The 19,096-nt window shown below is 51.0% G+C and overlaps 3 protein-coding genes across 3 annotated transcripts; all 3 read left to right on the forward strand.

The window, feature by feature from the left end:
• Window positions 1-4,156: 4,156 nt before the first annotated feature.
• Window positions 4,157-5,949, forward strand: ETH_00020520 (uncharacterized protein; the record flags this gene model as incomplete). The annotated part of the gene is made up of 2 exons (XM_013377652.1): window positions 4,157-5,234; window positions 5,504-5,949. 2 exons carry the CDS (start codon window positions 4,157-4,159, stop codon window positions 5,947-5,949), a joined length of 1,524 nt encoding a protein of 507 aa, XP_013233106.1.
• A 1,090-nt stretch (window positions 5,950-7,039) lies between these two features.
• On the forward strand, window positions 7,040-10,160 carry ETH_00020525 (WD domain, G-beta repeat-containing protein, putative; the record flags this gene model as incomplete). The annotated part of the gene is made up of 9 exons (XM_013377653.1): window positions 7,040-7,152; window positions 7,467-7,590; window positions 7,731-7,820; window positions 8,062-8,150; window positions 8,511-8,614; window positions 8,732-9,152; window positions 9,418-9,565; window positions 9,675-9,795; window positions 9,973-10,160. 9 exons carry the CDS (start codon window positions 7,040-7,042, stop codon window positions 10,158-10,160), a joined length of 1,398 nt encoding a protein of 465 aa, XP_013233107.1.
• Window positions 10,161-16,423: 6,263 nt separating this feature from the next.
• On the forward strand, window positions 16,424-18,005 carry ETH_00020530 (glycoprotease family domain-containing protein, putative; the record flags this gene model as incomplete). The annotated part of the gene is made up of 2 exons (XM_013377654.1): window positions 16,424-17,521; window positions 17,736-18,005. 2 exons carry the CDS (start codon window positions 16,424-16,426, stop codon window positions 18,003-18,005), a joined length of 1,368 nt encoding a protein of 455 aa, XP_013233108.1.
• Between the last annotated feature and the right edge of the window lie 1,091 nt (window positions 18,006-19,096).

The following is a 19,096-nucleotide window of genomic DNA, read 5'->3' on the forward strand; positions in this document are numbered from 1 at the left end:
GTAAGACATAAATTTTCCCTCCACTGCCAGAAAAGCTTCCAAGTCATACAGTCGTCCTAGCTGCTTGTAGAAGCTGTGCAGTCTCACGCCTAGTGGCATTTTAGCAGCGTCAAGGTATAATACGATGGCCGCTAGGGACCCAGCATACGCACAATATTCTTATGAAAGCGTGAGTTAACTAATTAGCTTATGAAGAGCGTATTCAAATGCGACGTGCAATCTTGTTTCTGATACTTTTTGCAACACAGCGACGGGAATTTAGCCGTCAAGAACATTTAGTGCGTAGAGTCGTTTGTCTCTTGAAAGTGCGCCCTCCTGTTGGATGTAGTGCACTGCATGTTTCCACTTTGACTCGCACTATTTCTGCGAAACTTCTACACGCAGCTTTTTGTTGGCAGAGCCCTGTTTCTCTTGCAGATCATTCAGTCAGCAACACTCCGCAGAATTACTTTGTTGCGATTAGATCCAAGAGGGCGATATATGGTGGTAATTGGCTTTCTCTTCAACTGCTTTAGCACATTTCGGACATAGCAGATCATAAACAGCCCAGTGATATGGCTTGAATTTAAGACAACTCCACAGAAATGTGATTCAATTTGCTTGTACCCCTTCAGCTTGTTGGTTTAGACCGTCTAAGTCGCCAGCAGCTCCAAGTATGGGAGCTTCATGGCTTGTTAACGACTGGACGCCCAAATCTCCTTGCCCGCCAAGTGTCCGATTTCCAGGTCATTTTGTACTTCTTGTTTGCACAGTGCAACCAAAGCTGTCACTTTCTTACCCCGCACCAGCTCCAAATGAAACGTAGGCTGTGCCAAAACCTTCTGTTCGATGTGCACTGCCTTCCGCACCTGTGAAAGCCGCGCTTTTGCTGAGTGTTTGTGAACAAACCAGATAGAGGCATTGCGCATTTCTCCCTTAGAAGAACTTCGACTCGTAAGCTGTGGGAGGGAAAATATTCGCTTCTGGCGCATTAAGGCAAGAAACACACTTAATTAGACACTTCTTAATGCTCCTGTGTACCTTAACTGGAGCTACTGGCAACAGGCATCCTAAGTAGTTTTCTCGTGTACTAAGGCATCAAATGTTTGAAAAACAAAACAAACAAAAGGCCTGCGAAATCTCGGCAGGCAACAAATAAGTGCAAACCTCTTGCCTACGTTAGACAGGGAAATGTCGGACACTAGAAGTTCCTCCATCCATTCGAGCGTGTCTACCGTGATTTCCGTGCTCAACATATTGGTATATTGACTTAGTCCCATTTCCATCATCACTCAGTATACGGTTAGGTGGATCGGACCCTCCATGGCGTATTCAAACGTGTGGTTGCGTATCTTACAGAATGCACACTTGCCAGGTTGCAACGTGACCCTAGATGGTCTTGGTAGGGAAAACCTTTTTACAGATCTTGCTTTCGTGTTGCCAGATCAAGTAGTGGCACATGATACAAGTAAGTGTTTGAGGTCTTGTATTGGTTTACTTCGCAAAACCTACTTCTAGAGGCGATTGCCCCTATGGAGCGAAACACTTGCGAACCGAAAAGAAGGAGGCAAAATTGCGGGGAAACACTTGAATGTGTCGGTAGTGGCATCTCTGTTGAGCTGCGCGGGTTTGCAGAAGATGATTCGAAGCCTTTGGCAAGACTGTTGGTCTCATCCACCTGCGGAAGTCTCCTTGAGGCATGATTTTGAGCCAGTCAACATGAACTGTAGTGCTTGGTTTTGTGTCTCGATAGAATTGTCCAAATTACTTTGACGCTTTGCTTGATGTGAATTACGAACTGCTGAAAGTATCGGGTACATCTGCGCTGTCCACAGATCGACTACTTCACGCGAGCCTTGAAGCGTGTCTTCACCTTGCACCAAAGCCCTATTTGGGCCCTGTCAACGGGCCCAGGATTTTGTGTAACGGCTTCTGCAGACAAGACAGTGAAGTGAGCGAAAATCTCTTCAGTTTCTTGATGCGGCTGGTCTGATTTTCCAAAAGAAGGCATGAGTTATGCATCTGTCTTCGTAACATCATCTGGCAAGGATCAAATATCAGTAAGAGAAGTAGCATGGGTTGATTATCTGATGATGTGTATGTTTCCTTCAAAGGGTTTGGCCATTAAATTTCATGACAGCGTACTTCTCTGCCGCACACAGCTCGGAATATGTAGGCGTTGAAACGTCGCCCGTTGGCCAGCAGGTACTTTGCACTTGTGGCGACGGCGCGGTGGAGCTTTTGAACCTCGCAACTCAGCAGCATCTTCCGGTCAGCCGTGCGCACCCAGCATGCGTACTGAACGCGTCAATAAGCGGTATGTGTTTTGCCAGTCTCCCTACAGTTTTGCATTTGCTTGGCTTTACACGTCGTGACGACTTGTACACTCCTCCTTTTTAACGTCTGCTTGTAGAAAGCTTCCAGTGCTCTTTGGGGTTTTTTTCACCTTGGATTCACAGCAACACTTTGCCACGCAGCTGTGATTCATGCGCAGCATCTCTTAGAGAGCTATACACAGTGTGCGAAGACGGTCTCGTTCGGGTCTGGACCCTTCCTGAGCTTAGTCAAGTGAGCCTTATCTTCAGACGGTGCGCGCTTGGTTAATCGTGGGATAGTACTGCAACTGCAAAAGAAACCCACTAGCTTAGAAAGGAGCAGGACAGCCACTTCGGGTAAAACGAAGATGCTGTTCCCATCAAGCCTCGGATTGTTTGCGGTTGTTTGCGTGCCGTCTGCCAACAACGTACGCAGACATTTGAAATGGAGAGTCCGCAGGATCCACCCCTTTGTGTGGCAGCCCATCCAACACAGCGCGCGCTTGCCTTAGGATTTAAAAGCGGAGCAGTGCGAGTGCTTGCGGTTGAAGGACCGGCCATTTGGATGGAGGCTAACCATCATAAGCATCCAGTTACGGGGATCTGGTTTGTTCATTCGCCTTCGGCGGCAACGGATCTCGTGGAGTGCTGTACTCGTCATGGCTCCACTTTTGAACACCACCATAAAGAGAGTTGCTTTGCTCGCGTTGCACCGACAGCAGAAGGCGAGGTCTCTAGGCAGTGTTTTCTGGTAATTTCACTCGATGCAGTCGGATGTAAGTACTAATAATGCATGCTGGATGATCATTTGGTGTAGAGAGCCTGAAGGATTTGCGCACTGCAGTGCTTGGGATTAAGGACAGAATACTGTCGTGTCACGGGAAAAATCCTGCATATGAGGGGCGACGCTGATAGTCTTTACGCTGCTTATTGATTCCATCGTGCAGGTGTGTGTATCTTTTCACAACTTCATGAATTCGCACTCATCAGAAAGCTAGAGAATCCTCGGGCCGAAATTCCCCCAGATGGTGTTCCAGCTCTTGCGTTTGCTAGCGACGGATCCAAAGCTGCTCGTTATTTCTCACCTCAAGCGCTTTGCATATTCGCTCTTCCGAAATTCGTCTTTGAAGCAGAGCTCTGCCCATTCCCAACACCGTGCGAGTCTTTGCACATTACTGCTTTTTCTTTCTCTGCTGTTGGGCATGACTTGTGCATATGCGGGAGTGACTCCAGAATGCGCCTTTTCTCGCTTAAAGTACAGGTGGGCTACACGCTGACGTGCTTGAGTGCCCAGTTCGTTGCATTCCTTTCTAAGTAACTCCAGCAGGATTTCAGTCACCACTAGCTCACCTACGCGGCATTCCGCAACACACTAGATACGGTTCCGTGGAGACTGTTTTAGTTGTGTGAATTCCTACAAAGACATTGTCTACTTCTGACAGCATACCATTGGAAAGGGACAAATCGGGAGGCCGTTCGCAAAAGCGTTCTGTTTGAATACCTGCAGGATGGTACCACGACCTTGCAACAGTGCCGAGAAGTAGCTCTTATCAGCGGACCAATTAGTGTCGGATGGATCTCATCGGTAAACACTGGAGCAAGTGGCATCCAGCCAATTGCTTTGACTTGCGGGGAAGATAGTCTCATCAAGGTGCATCCAATATTCGGTAATTGTCAGCTCACTTTATCCTCAAAATCTCTCTGTGGGCAAAGCCGTCTCTCCATGCCATGTTGCACTTGTTTCAACCTGCCTTTTTCCATCCAGTGGAAAACCGTCGGCTGAGCTTATGGCCTCGTCGTGTCTTCAATAGGTATGGAACTTGGCTCGCCTTAACTCTCTCCATGCAAACGCAACGAGCCAGATGCCAGAGGTCAATGAGTGGAATGGAGTAGGAGGGCCAGGAGATGCTCTGATTCCAAGCACCAGTCATACAACTACAGGGAAGTCGCCGCAAAACAAAGGTGGTTCATTTGTTGCAACCGACGGTCTAGCAGCTGAGTTTCCTCAGTTTCAATCATTCGCAGGCCACAACAAGCCACCTTTCATGCTGCAGCTTTTGGGAGACTACTTGGTTTCTATTAGTACAACGGAAACAATCACTTGGAGAGTTGGTTCCTCACTGCTGAACGCAGTAGCAGATCTCGCGCCTTTAGGTGGCATTGGTCTGCTGCAGCCGTTTAAAGAGAGACCGGCTTCGTCAACTCATATGGTGGCCGATTCCAATTCAAAAAACGAAGAGAAAGATATGCCACAAGACACTCATTGTGAGCAAAGTGCGCTACCACAACCCCAGGAGCCACCGCGAGCTCATCCGCAGCCGTTGAACCACCCTTCGCAGCTGCCACTACAAGCAGCACAAGAAACACTTTGTCCAATAGCAGCCCCATGCTCCTCAAGCGAAGCCACTGTGCCTCCTCCGTCGTTCTCCCGAGGGGGAGGCAATGAGCTGCCTCGTTGTGCCACGCCGAATCTTGCCAGCGCTTCAGCCGCAGGCGGTTCTGTTGCTGAAGCTGCTCCTGCTGCTGTCTCTGGAAATACCGAGGCCCCAGCCTCCGCCGCATCTCCAGTGGTGGCTAGTCCTGCTCAGACAAAACAGACTGAAGAAAAAGCTCCTGCTCTTGCCGATGCGGTGAGGAGAGGATCACAGACTGGGCTGTGCACAGTTTCACCTGACTTACGGGGCAAGCTACCGGAAAGTGGAGAAAGTGACAAATTAGGAAACCAGGATGCTCCGAATGCCGAAATTTTCCCCGGGATTCTTGAGTGGTGTGCACATATTGAGGCCAGCTTAGAGTCTGGAAGACTGTTGGCTGTGTCACAACAGCAACAGGAGCCAACAACTCAACTAAGTAGCATTGCAGACGGCGCCGTCGCACGCCATGTAATTGGCACTGCGGTAGCAGACTGCCGCACTGGCTGCCTGTGGAGGCCTTTAAAAGGTAGGCTCCGCTGTCAATTACTTTACCGAGACCAAAAGGCAGGATTACTTTCTTTGACAGCTTTGTGACATCAGGAGTAGCTTGGATACATCCTTTTAGGAAAACTGAACAAGAGTGCCACAGTAGAAGTCGGCTTGCGGCGTTGCTGGATCAACATGCAGGCCGACAGCAATTAGCTGCTAGACTTCGAGAACACGCATTGCAACTGCCCGTCAGTTGCAAAGTAGCGTTCCCATGTTGAGACTTTGTTGACAGTACTTTCCACTTAGGTGTCCTGGCTCACGCTGTTGGCCGATGGGTTCTGATAGAAAGGCTCTCCACCCCTTCACCATCTCAGGACGGCAAGTGTCTTGGCCTTCTTCCTGCATTGTTGGAGCGCACAGCATTTGCACGCCCTCAGCAGCAAGAACTGTCGACAGAATCCCCCAGGCGAAGAGGAGCATCACTTCAGAGGCAACAACGGCAGTTGGAGCTGCTACGACAGTGCGGTGCAGTGGCACACATGCCCCGAATCTCGGTCTTGAGGCATCCAATAGTTGGACGCACGATATCATTCTCCATCGACATCAAGGCCCGCGTAGCCGCTACCATCAGCGGTGAGGTATTTTCATGGCTTCTGGACCCTTTCCAACGACTCCCTGATTCCATCATTTCAGTACACCGCAATCGCAAGAGCGTAGCGCATACATACGATTTTTCTGAGGAAATCGCCTAAGATGATTTTGGTGCTAATATTTTTGTTGAAATTGTGCTGCTGTGTCAGTTCTCACGTTGCCAGAGGCATGCACTCCCGATGGATGCCCGAGCAACACCAATGAAAGCCGCCGATGCAACCTCTGTGGTTCCAGCAGAACTGACGAGGCTGCATGTAGTTGTGAGGGACACAGTGGCAGTTGCTTGGGTCTCTGTATTTGGAAGGCGGAGGGCAGTGGTGAGCTGCTTGGCGCTGCGCGGCTGCCACGTGCATATGGCGAGGCTGTCGGACTCTACTTCAATAGACAGAGCCTGCACTCCAGTTCCTCTATTCAAGATGAAGAGGATTTCCCGGGAGTCTTGTTCTGTGGATCTGATTTGGTTGTCACTGCGGGTAACTCATCACAATGTTCGGCAAAAAAATGCTCGCCGCCTGGGTATCGTTTTGTCAAGTTTACACTGCGCAGCTCTAAGGGGTGGCCTTTGTGTGCTAGATTTAGCTCATGAGCTTCATCTTTGCTTCGTACAGGGGGTGTCGATGGAAGTCGGCTGGATATTTGGCGTGTATCTGATTTCATATCATCGTCGAAGAACTTCTCAAGCATGCATACAAAGAAAGAGGCCTTGCATGCAGATTCTAACTGCGGGAACGCCACATTAGGCACTTGCTGCGAATGTCGCGGCAGCTGCTGCCTTAACAAAGAGCAGATGCTGCCTTTTGGGCATCTCATGAACTGCTCCACTCCGGCAGTTGGAGTGGATGTTGGGGTCCGACTAAAGAGGTTATTGAGCGCCGCATCCGCTGACGAGAGAGAGGTTGTTTTCGTGGGTTCCCGTTCGGTTACCTTGTGGAGAATTGTTCGCATTGATGGCGCTCATGCACGGCCCTGCGAGGGTGTGTTGTAACGTTCACATTAAATGTACCGCTAGACTAATTTACCGTCCTTTTCTCGGGAGCACGACGGGAAGGGCACGAAAATTGTTCTGCATCATTCGACTCTCGCGCAAAGCCGACGGCCGCTGCGCTGTGTCTGGACTGCTTCTGCTATCTTGTGGCATTATGTTTTTAACAGCGACGCTTGATTCTGATGAGCTTCAACTTCAATTTCAGCATGCCCGGCAACCTCGCCGGATGCTTGATGACCCACTGGAGAACTACACCGCAGCCTGCCTCACTCGTCGAGGAAAAGGGAGTCCCCGGCTTCTTCTGGTCGCTTCAGACCGGGTCAGTCTTCTACTTTGAAATAATGAGTTGTTACACATCTAGAGAGCTCGCAACTTGTTATTATGGATGTAGCATTACACTGGGCGGTACTGCAGGGCTTGGTGTATGCCCACGACTATGAAGCCAACGTGCTCGTCTTTGAACTCGTTCTGGGAAACTTTCCAATAAGTAAGACGGCATCATAGTGAACGTTGCTTGTGGAGCTGGAGGCAAACGGCACGCGCAGTCGCAGTTTTGCTACGCTCTTAATACCACATCACCCAATCACTAGCTTACCGGATGGTCTTCTTCTATCTGTTGTTATGTTTGTGTAGGCTCAATAACTTGTGGAAAGGCAATGTATTTAGCTTACAGCACGAGCTGCACTGCTGGGCGGACAACAGTGGATCTCCTCCGAGTCTTAGAGATGTGCGTGTGACCCCTGATGTTTTCATGCCGGTTAGCGTTGGGAGCAATATGAGCATTCAGAATCTGTTTAGCTCCTTACACATACATTGTTACTATACTGAACGCTAAGATGTTCAGAAACAGAAGTCTCTCGTGAGGATTGCTGTAGGCGGCAAGCGCTTGGCTTACAGTCAGTGGACATGACACAACAGGCAGCTCTGCAGCCTGTCAAGCTGGACGCACCAATAAAGAGCATACAACTCGATGAAGAGGCACAAGAGGTCAGTGGTTTGGCATTATATGCTCTAGAATAACATGGGTATTCACGCAAGCGTTGGGCTGAAGTCCTCCATATGTGCTGTGCATTGCTAGTACAGGGAATCGCCACCACAGCAGCAAATACTATTTGGTGAGTCTAACTGGCCGTAAAGCACTATATAAAGTATAGCAACAAGGCTACAAAACGCCCCAAGGTAACCGCGCAAATTATTGCACAGGCATGAATTGTGCTTGTGTCATTAGGTATCTTCATTGGGACCAGCGTGCGCAAGTGCGCTTGCACTCGAGCCACACTCTCCCCATCAGCCATCTAGCCGTATCTTACCAGGTGAGTGAGCCTTCAGTGCAGAGGACCGGACTGATTTATGGACTGCATAGAAGACAGTGAGACGACTAGGAAAGAATAGAGCTTGCCGGGCTGTCTGCCGCATCTGGTTTCAGGCGAGTGCAGCAGCTGCAACTAATAGGAATACAAAGACTGCACGTCCTCACGCGTCGTCGAAGCCTAGACTTGATACCGTCGACGCAAAGACAGAAAGCGACTATCCAGTGATCGCTAGTGCTGATGTTGGAGGCTCTTTAAGAATATGGAGCCGTTGGCCCCTTCCACAGCAGTTGGCAGATTTCTCTTTGCAACATTCTTGCACAGCCCTAGCCTTTCTGTGGCCCATGCTGCTGTTGGGCTGTTTTAGCGACGGTTCGCTGAGGCTTTTTGACTCGAAGGCATTCTCCATGATAGGTCGACTGCAGCTTGCAGCGCCTCAAGACCCGCCGGTGGCTATCGCTTGCCTTGGAGGTGAGGGCGCCCCTTATTTGAAGCTCTGAGTTCTTCTTTCTCACCAATTTTGCTGACCAGACTAAGAGGGCATTTTGATAGGGCTATGGATTGTTGGCTTCTGGAACCCCTTTGCAGACCGTCATGCGCTGCTTGCGACGGCCTCCGGAGAACTCCTGTCTCTCGTCCTTGATTTGTCCTTCAAGGAACGGGCAGATGGCAAGAACCCAACGCGGCCACAGATTAAGCACGCGAGTGTTTCGAAAATAGCGAACACCATCACCGCTTGTTTTGGACCAACCTTCACTTTGCAACAATCCATGCCTTTTGGAAGCAGTTGCAGCAGCGCTGACTGCACTTGCTGTTCGCTAGAAGCGTCGGCAACGAAAAAAATTTTTACTGTGGTGGAAAGCCTTGTGGGCCAGCAGCCTGCCGCAGGCATGAGCGGTATGGATAGCCGAGTCGGTTTCGCGCTGTGCCTGTCGGGTGGATACTGCTCTGTTGGGGCTTACACAAGAGCTTGTCCTGATAACAAATGGATACTGTGCACAAAGACATGGTAACTACCTCTCACTTCTGGTTGAGCCACATATGAGTTTTCTCTAATTTAGTGTCGGTGGAGCCCTTGATCAGCGTTGAGAGGAAGGGCAAACAAGCAGGAGGAGCCACTATGCGAAAGCAAAAAGCACAGCTATCCCCGTGGGGAGAGCTGTGCTTTTTGGCCTATCTTGCGTGCACTCCCGTGGGGAGCGCGCGCAAGATAGGCCATACTGCTCTTTTATGACTTTGCCCCTGCAAACGCTTGTCATCTGTTTTTTTTCCAGTTTCGGAGTCCGCTTCCTTCCAGACAGCAACACCTCTGGCTCTTCATCAATTCATTCAGCCGCTTCCCGGGCATGTTTCACCGACAGCAACACGCTAATTGTTGCTAGGGGGGATTTGGTGTTTTGCGTAGACTGCCAGGCACAGCAGGTGGGTGCAGCCCTTAGTAGAATGGCGACCTGTAAACCTGTTCTTACCTGGCAATTCCCGCGTGTCATGTAGGTTGTGCTTGCAACTTCATCTCATCTGCACCGCTCAGGTAACGCGCCAGATGAATATTCACGAGGCTCTTGGCCAGCCCTCTTGCCGAGCCACTATACCCGTTTCGGTGGCAGCAATTTGCTGCCTACGGCAGGGCAGGGCGGTTATGGTAACGGAACGTAAGTGCAGCTCTTTTGTAGTTTCTAGAGCTCGAAAGAGCAGCACCAATGCCAAGTCTAAATGCTGGTTAAAACTCCGTTGTAGCGACGCTTTGCTTTTCACACCTCAAAATCAACACTTCACCTACTATGTCGGGTCTTTTATAGCTTAGAAATAGCATTTTTCTGCTGCTTCAGGAGGAGAGGCACTGCTGCTGGAGGTGGCAACGTGGTGCATGGCCAGCCTTGCCCATCACGGCATTCACCCGCATTTGCCAAGGGCCCATGGAAGGGCTGGTGGAAATCCTATATGCATCGCTGCATACAGTGAAGACGAGTTTGTGTTGTCTTGTGATTGCTCTATCAGCATGGTCCACGTGTTTTAAACTAAAGATCTTTTGCTCAACTCCGCCACTGCCAAACTAACTACTTCGAATGCATATTCTAAAGGCTCCTGAAAACAGCATCTTGTGCCTTGCCGTATCCCCAGTTTCGATCTCTACCTTCGTGAATGGCATCTTAGCAAAATTGTCTGCCGCCTATGGACGTGAGTTGCTCACTGTGCTCTTTAAAGCGGCCAACATGTGTTACTGTCAGTAAGAAAGCCTAGAGCGGCTGCACTGAAAGCATGTTTGCTCGCTTCAATCTCAATCCAAGTATCTTTTAACCGTCTGACTAGTTTTCCAGCCATGTGTCTAAGCTCTATTTCACATCTGCCAGCCTCAACAGGTTCAGCCACAGTCAAGTTCGACTGCAGCTCTGATAGTAGAACTAGCTGATCTTGAAAAGTGAAACATTTTTGAAATTCGTTCTCCGCCGCTGAGAGCGGACTTCACATGCGAGACTTGTTGATACTGTACATTGTATACAAAGTGCCGAGGGCCACAAAAAGCGACACAGGGGCCATGGCTACTCGCACGGAAGTGGAAATCGAAGGCAGCTGTTCCTGCAGCTGTTCAGCCACTCCCTGTAGCGCTTCTTTGACTTCTGCTGCAGCTGAAGGGAATATATATCATTAAACAGTTGAGAAAATGCGCAGGAAAGGCGCATAGGAAAACATAGAGGCCCGTACATGGCAGCTTGGCTTCCGGCCAGTGTATACTCCACTGTAGCCCTGCGCCTGAAACTCGAAAATAAGAGCCCTAGCAGTTTTGCTGCCACCGACAGCTGCTGCAGCTGCTGCAGCTGCTGCAGTTGCTGCAGCTGCTGCAGCGCAGATTCTACTCAGAGTCATTCCCCTCACCTGTGGCCCCAGCTGTGGCGGAGCCCCGCAGCTCTCCTATTTGGGCCAGGGGCGGCAAACTCTGGGGTGGCATTTGAAGTGAAAAGACGCAGAGTCCGCGTGGCAGTGTAATTTCTTACTCCTCCAGTTTCTCTTACAATATCCCTCCAGATGGCAGCCACTGGGAAAGCGGGGACTGAGCAGCAGGGGGGAAGCAGCAACAGCAGCAGCAGCAGAATAAGAAAAACAGAATCTGAACAAACAAACTGCTGCCTGGCCTGGCCAGGCCCACTCTGCTCTCTCAAGTCGAAGTCTATGAGCTTCGACAAGTCGGGAGTTGGGTGTTCAGGAGAGCGGCGTTTAATCCCTTTGGCCCTCCTGGCCCTTTCCTCTTCTCCCCAAATATCAATTTCGCAGGCCACGCCTGCCCAGGAGTTGGCTGTGAGTGTTTCCCCCATTAGCAGCCACTAGATGAGCCAGCCCACCCTTGTAGCCCGGACTAGAAGCAGCAATTGCATTTGTTTTCGACTTAAAGAAAGGCAGTTGAGGCCACCTCCACTTACTTGCATGCGCAAACACCCGAAGACAAACACTCGCCCTCCCCGTTGCACATGCCATTCAGCCCCGACCCTGGGCATAGCACCTGCAGCAGCAGCAGCAGCAGCAGGAATTGTGGGGTTTCTGCAGCAGTTTCAGGGGCATTTTGACGCACGCGGTAGCAGGAGTTTCCGTGGAATCGAGGGTAGCATTTACAGAGTCCGTTAAGGCAAATTCCGGAGAAGTTGCACTTTCGGGGACAGTCGAAAACCTGCAGAGGAGCAGCAAATCCAGAGAAGAAGTCCTGAGAAGCTGCTGCTGCAGCTGCTGCTGCAGCTGCTGCTGCAGCAACTGACCTCCCCGCAGTCGTGAGAAGCCCAGCCCGGGTGACAGAGGCAGGAAGCTGTTGCACAAGTGCCCCTGCCGGAGCAGACAGCCCCCCCGCCGCAGGACTTGGAAGCAATTACGGATTTGCTGCTGCCACTGAGACTTTGCTGCAGAAAAACTCACGGAGACGCTGAAGGCAACGACACTTGAATAGTCTTCTGCTGCCAGCTTGCGCCCGCAGAAGAGCAGCACCTTGCCCCCTCAGGTTCCCGAAAATTTCACAAGTCCAAAACGTTAAGAAACTCCTCTCAACTCGCCTTTTAAAATGACAGCCCCGTGGCGCTCGCGAGGGGCAAACTTCGGGTCCCCAGCGGACAAGACAGTCCAGCTGTAAGTCTTTGCATCTAATTGCCAAACGTCACTGAGAGGAAAGCGGGAAATTCAGAAGGAATAAATCAATTAACTTGAAAAGGAGGGCCTGCTGCCTCTCTGCTGCTCACTTGTAGCAGCGCTGGACTGTCCGCCGCGAGTCGCAGCCTCCAGCGACAATTATCTGCAGTAGCAGCAGCGAGAGTGGACCACTGGTCACGGGGAATGCCGCAGCATATTAACAGCAAACTGCAGCAGCAGCTAGCTAGCTAGCTAGCCAACTGGCTAGCTAGCCAACTGGCTAGCTAGCCGGCGGGGTCGCCACCTGGCTAGCTAGCTGGCTAGCTTCCAGCCTAGCTACCGCAGCACAACTGCCAGCAGCTTGCTGCAGCTTGCTGCAGCTAGCTGCAGCAAGCACTTCCCTTACGTCGCTCCCGTTTCGCAGCGCGGAGTGGCCTGGCGAAAACTCATCTCCCAAACTCCGAAACTCAAAATTCAACTAAGTACCTTCCCGGGGGGGGGGCTGGCGGCCCCTGACAGGCGCCCGCAGCCACTTGTCCTCAGCCAAACTGTACACCCACCTGCGCGCGCTGAGCAGCAGCAAAAACAGTTTTGAAGAAGAAGTTTCTCACAAGTCGCTCGTGCGAAGACCTGCACAAGGTGCGGAGACACCCCAGCCGCTGGGCGCGCTCCCAGGTGTACAGACAGCAGCGGCACTTACCTTCTGCGCCGTAACCCCCGAAAAGAAACAAGTGGCCGCTCAGATAAGTTAGTGTGGCCCCTTCTCTGGGGCTGGGGATGTCTCCTGAGCCTGAGACAAAACCTCATGAGTTGGCAAAGACTTGAATTCAAGTTTTGCATTTTGCTCACTCCGACTCAGCGCGTGGAAGCGGACGGGGAACTGCTCGGGGCTCAAGTTTTCCAACTCCTGAAGAAGCAGCAGTTTCGAAGAAAAGATAATTTTTGCAAAACAGTTTTCTCACGGAGTCCAAGTCGATGATCCAAAGGTCGTTAAGAAAGCGCCCGGACTGTTTGCAAGTTGAGTTTTAATGAACAGCAAAACTGGCCAACTGCATGCGCCGAAAACACTCAAGACAAAACGCTTTCTTGCCTCGTTGTAGCCGCCAAATATGTAGACTTTCTCGCCGTCTGAGGCAGCAGCGTGGCCACTGCGGGGCTCTGCACTCCCCCGCATGCAAAGGCCAGTTGAAGAGCTTAAGTGGAAGGGCTCACCGGGGCGGAAGTTCTCGGGGCCAACGCCTATGTACCACTTGCGCCAAGTGGCATCTGAAGGGGCTCTGGGCTAAGCAAGCACTGCGGGGCCTCTGCTGCGCTGCAGTACCGAATTTGTAAACGTCGTTGAATGTCCCCTCGCTCGACTCTCCGCCAAAAAGAAATAAAAAGCCTCGAGCTCCACTCAAAGAGGCCCCGCCCCGGGCCGACGGGGCGTCGCCCCGCACCCGCAGAAACTCCCAAGAGCTCGTTGAAGTGTGAAACGCGTACAGCTCGTCCGAGCAGAGTTCTGCGCGGAGACAGCACAATTGTTTGTTCTAATTGGCGAAAGCAGAGAAAAAGGAACCAGAAACTTAAAGCATTGGGCTCAGGGGCTTGCGAAGTGCCACGCAAACTGAGCCTTTTTCGCTGGCCAGCAATGCGGCCACTCACCCTCAACTGTGCAGCCTCCAAACACGTAAGGCACGTCGAAAAGAGCAGCAGCAGCCACTCCGTGCCGGCCTAAACGTAAATTCAATTCGTGCTGCTGGGCTTTGGAGGCAGAAGCGAAAACTGAACGGACCGGGGGGGCCGAGCCTTGAAGATTCGGAAACAAGAGAAAACTCCAGCGCATGCGCAGCTGGCGCAAGCAAAAGTAATAATGCAATATTATGCTTCATAGCTGACGTTCGATGAATCCGTTGGGTTCGTTTGGTTCCTTTTGGCGAAAGAAAATGTAGAGCTCTTCATTTGGTTGCAGTGCCGTTGGGGTGTATGCTCAGCTCGCAGGTGTAGTTGAATGCACCTTGCCTCCGCTGCATAGTTGTAGGAAAGCTACTTGAATCTAATAGCTAACAGTTTCATTATTTTCTCCTCTGCTTAAAGGTGAATTGTTTCGCTATGCTCCGTTTGTCTTGAGTCGCAACTATCAGTTCTACGTAGCCAGCAAATGAATTTGCATATGTCAGTCATCAGTTTCACGAGGACAGGGGTTGCCTGAGCCGCTATGAAGTGACTCAGAACAGAAACGAGCTCACTCCATATACACTAGAGCTTGTGTTGTTGCTTACAAGAGCAGGTGGACTCATTTGCTCACATCTAAAGCAGGGCTTCTGCAACAAAGTGCTCAGTTCAAGAATTCAGCGTAGTATCGCGATGGCATTCAGCACCGCCTGGCACAACGAGGCTAATCTGTTCAGTGACTGCGTGTCAGTGGCGTTCTTTGCAAATTCCTGTGCCATTTTTTGCACCGAGATATCGCTGCAGTGCCTCACTTGAAGGCGGCCGCTGACTTGGGGCTCCCCGGTAGCAGCAGAAGATGGTGCATGCAACTAAGTGGAAGCTACACGAAAAGATTTGATTGCATATTTGATTTGATTTGGTTTCTACAAGGATGAGTGTGTAAGAATGCTGGAGGCTGCTGCTGCACAGGGCACACCAGCTTGGCCCCCATCCGAAAGATCTAACACATCACATAGCTTCTTTCGACTCAGATAGTGTTTCTTCACCTCGATATTCAAGAAAAACCAATTTAACTAGAATGAACAAAAGGCAACAGCAAGCAGCCAGGCTGCTCCTCGTCCGAAGCCCTGTCAGAGATCCTGCTACCATTCACTTCAAAACGTAACAAAATAAACAACCGAAGCGTTCCCACACCGGGACTCGAACCCGGGTCGCTCGGGTGAAAGCCGAGTATCCTAACCACCTAGACTATATGGGATAGGGTGAACACTCGGAAGCCGCCTCCCAATTTAGCAGCATTTCACTGAGGGAAAATTTGCAAAGGAAAAGAATAAAATCCAAAAGCTGAAACACTAAGCCAAGGAAATCCGAGAAAAGCAGAGTTTCCGGGATGCCTCAACTCCTTGGAAGTGAACACCCACTCTTTCACTCGGTGGCCAAAAGGCCCTGAACTGCATGGATTGCGAGGATGAAGACATTTTTTTATGCCAAGAAAAGTTTATTTGACGTCCAAAACCTTCCCACACCGGGACTCGAACCCGGGTCGCTCGGGTGAAAGCCGAGTATCCTAACCACCTAGACTATATGGGATGGGAGAGATCACCACGCCATCGCTGATTTTCCCTCGTCCACACCGATCACCAACAAATGAGCCAGCCAAGGGATTTTTCATGCAGTTTCAACTTCAACAAGCGACTCCACAATAGCGTGACAGCAGAGGATCAAGAGAAAGGAGTAGAGGGTAAAGTTGTTCCCACACCGGGACTCGAACCCGGGTCGCTCGGGTGAAAGCCGAGTATCCTAACCACCTAGACTATATGGGATGTCAAGGGTCACTAAAGCGCTGCCGACTAGCAGAAGGGGGCCCACCAGAAATATTCTTCTTTTCCGAAAGGAAGGTGACTCTATTCTATTGATATATGAGGGTTGTACAAAGAGAAATATTCCCACACCGGGACTCGAACCCGGGTCGCTCGGGTGAAAGCCGAGTATCCTAACCACCTAGACTATATGGGACTGGCGGGGGTTGTTGTAGAGCTCTGAGAAACACGAAAGAGGCCTTGTTGGCAACCTTTTGTGTTCTTTCTCTGTCTTAATCTTTATTGAAAGAAATCGAATTGTTCATTCATTTCGAATTGTGATTTCGCTCCGTATCCAATGGCAACCAGCCTCATGGATAGGAAAAGCCCCAATTCAAGTTTGCTGCCAATTCTGGATCTTCCTCAGGGTCCATGCTCTGTAGATTCTTCTTACTGTTACTGCAATCGGAACTCTTGGCTTGGGTTCCTTAGTCAGTGAGGCGGGGGTTTCAAAGATTTTCGGAAGTTGGTGAGGTTCTCTGTAAGGAACTTGAGATAAGCCGTTGGAAAGGCCGGTTTCCTCGAGGCTGGCCCAGCGCTTGTTTGCATGAGCATGTCGATGTTGCGCTTCCTTCGAGTGATCTGAAACCAGCGTTTGTTGCAGTTACTTGCCCTTCCCGGGCCTCGGGAGATTCCGGAAAAGGCGGGGAGAATCGCAAAGATGGTTCCCACGTCGAGCAAGCCCGAGGATGAAGGCTCGCCAGGAGCTGCGAAAGAAAGGCTGATTGTGCTGGGGATAGAAAGCAGCGCGAACAAAGTGGGCGTGGGCGTAGTGGACAGCTCGGGGAACATCCTGGCGAACCCCCGGGCCACTTTCATCACCCCCCCGGGCACAGGATTTCTCCCGCGGGAAACAGCAGCGCACCACCAGGCAAATGTGACGCAGCTGATTCGCAAGGCGATGGACGAGGCGGGGGTTTCGCCCGCCATGATCACATGCATTGCCTACACAGCGGGCCCCGGGATGGGGGCCCCCCTGGCTGTGGGGGCCCTCTCTGCGAGGACTTTGGCTCTGCTGTGGAACAAGCCCCTTGTGCCTGTTAACCACTGCATTGCGCACATCGAGATGGGACGCCTGGTGACGGGCTGCAGCAACCCCACTGTGTTGTATGTGTCCGGGGGAAACACACAAGTGATTGGCTACAGCGAAGGCCGCTACAGGATCTTGGGGGAAACTCTGGACATGGCAATTGGCAACTGCATAGACAGAGTGGCGCGGCTGCTGCACCTGCCCAACGACCCCGCGCCCGGCTTCCAAGTCGAGCAAATGGCCCTCAAGTTCGAAAAGCTGTATCGGGCCACTCACCCCGAAGCTGCTGCTCCCCCTTTGCTGCCTCTCAGCTACAATGTAAAGGGCATGGACGTCGCCTTCAGCGGGGTGTTAACTAAGGCGGAAGAGGCCGTTCATCTCATGCTCGAGCTCCGCGCGAGAAAGCCTTGCTCCAGCGACGCCCAGTCTAGACAGAATGCTGCTGCTGCTGCTGCTGGTGATGATCCCGCAGTAGAGTCTCAGAGCGCTGCGGCTGACAGCAGACGGCCGGAAGTGGCCGAAGAAATGGCCAAGCGGATGAGGACAAAGCGCAGTGGCGGGCAGCTGCGCAAGAGGGGAAATCCCAGTCGAGAAAGCGCAGACAGCAGCATCCCCGAGGAGCTTCTCACTCCGGAATCCATTTGTTATTCCTTGCAAGAATATCTTTTTGGAATGCTGGTTGAAATTACGGAGCGAGCGATGGCGCTTTCGCACAGTTCAGATGTGCTGGTAAGCAGCGGCAGTCCACATCGCAGTGCACTCTGTCGTCTCGAACAGAAGCCTGAAACAATTTGTTAAGGAGTTCTGCAGTTGCAAATAAGTAGATCAAATAATATATTTCAGCCTTGGAAAGACTTTATTTCTTGCTGCTGCCCTATGACTCTGAGGAAGTCTTTGGTGCTGCTGCAGCTTTCCAGGCTGTTGCTGCGGGCTGCTGCTGCAGGTAGTGGGCGGCGTCGGGTGCAACTTGCGGCTGCAGCAAATGCTGCGGGAAATGGCCCGGCAGCGGGGCTGCTCGATGGGCGGAATGGACGAAAGATACTGCATTGACAACGGGGCCATGATTGCCTACGTGGGTCTTCTGATGTACCAGTGCGGCCAGACAGTGCAGCCCAGCAGGAGTTTCTACAGGCAAAGGTTTCGCACGGACCAGGTGGAGGTCACCTGGAGAGCAAACGAAGCTGAAAAGACTTCGCCGCAAAAGCTGAACTGACAAGCGCCAGCAGCTGCCAACATCATTACAAGTAAAATCCTTTTCGGGGGCTGATCAGCTGCATTTAAAGCACAAATAGGCGCAGCAGGAAGCGGAAAGGGAAGCGCCGCCTCCAGGCTTTCTGCTGATGCTTTACTCTCTTTAGATTCTTGAATAAAAGTCAGTTGGAGCATTTGAACTTTCCTCGGAAGACTCGATCCGCTTTCACGAGGTCGAGACTTCATTTCAATTTGATTCGAATAGTTCAAGAAATTTATTTTTTGTCCAGATGTGAAGTTAGTTTATCCCTCTGAAGTTCTCTATTTAATTCACTCCTCAGGCCATTCATCCTAATAGAATGCTCAGTCGCTGCTGCTGCTGCTGCTGTGGGCTTTGAAAGCAGCGCTGCTTCTTGTGATTACGTTTACAAATTATTCGTTTTGAGCTACAGTTTTCTTTTCGCCTGTTTGTTGTATCTTCTTTCCACTTCCCTCTATTCGTGAAGTATCACAAATACTCTTTTTGCAAACTTCCAAGTTTATCCTGCCGAAGCTGCACCAACTTGGGCAGCTGGTGCCACTGGCTGCTCCACCTTTGCTGCAGCTCCTCCAGAAGGCCAGGTGCAGCAGCTAGCTGCAGCTAGTGACTGTAACAGTCCCCAGCTGCTGCCAGCTAGCAGTAAGTGGAACGACGGGTGGCTGCAGCTAGGTGCTGCAACACCCCACAAATGCTATTCACAGTGTCACAGCTAGATGAGCCAAAGAAGAAAGCAGTCTTGCATGCATTTTTCAAGTTGCTGCAGTGTTGAGAAGGCCCATGGCATTATGAAGGTAGGCTGCTGCGCCCTTGTTGTAGAATTCATGTCAGCAGCAACTGAGGCCAGAAGCAGATTGGACGTTAACTCTATGAGCCGTATAAAAGGATTTAGATTTAGTTTAGATGTACTTCTTCAGGACACTTTTTTTTTGTTATTCCTTAGAGCTTTGCGAAACACTGAACACTTGGATGTAGCTGTCGGCCTATGGCTTTAAATTTTAGGGCAGCACTTAATTAGAGAGCAGCAAGAGCCTCATATGGCATTTGCATCCCTGCTTACTTTCCTTTTGAGGAAA

The sequence above is a fragment of the Eimeria tenella genome, genomic scaffold (assembly GCF_000499545.2).
Source record: "Eimeria tenella Houghton genomic scaffold, Eth_scaff6, whole genome shotgun sequence".
Classification (NCBI taxonomy): Eukaryota; Apicomplexa; class Conoidasida; order Eucoccidiorida; family Eimeriidae; genus Eimeria; species Eimeria tenella.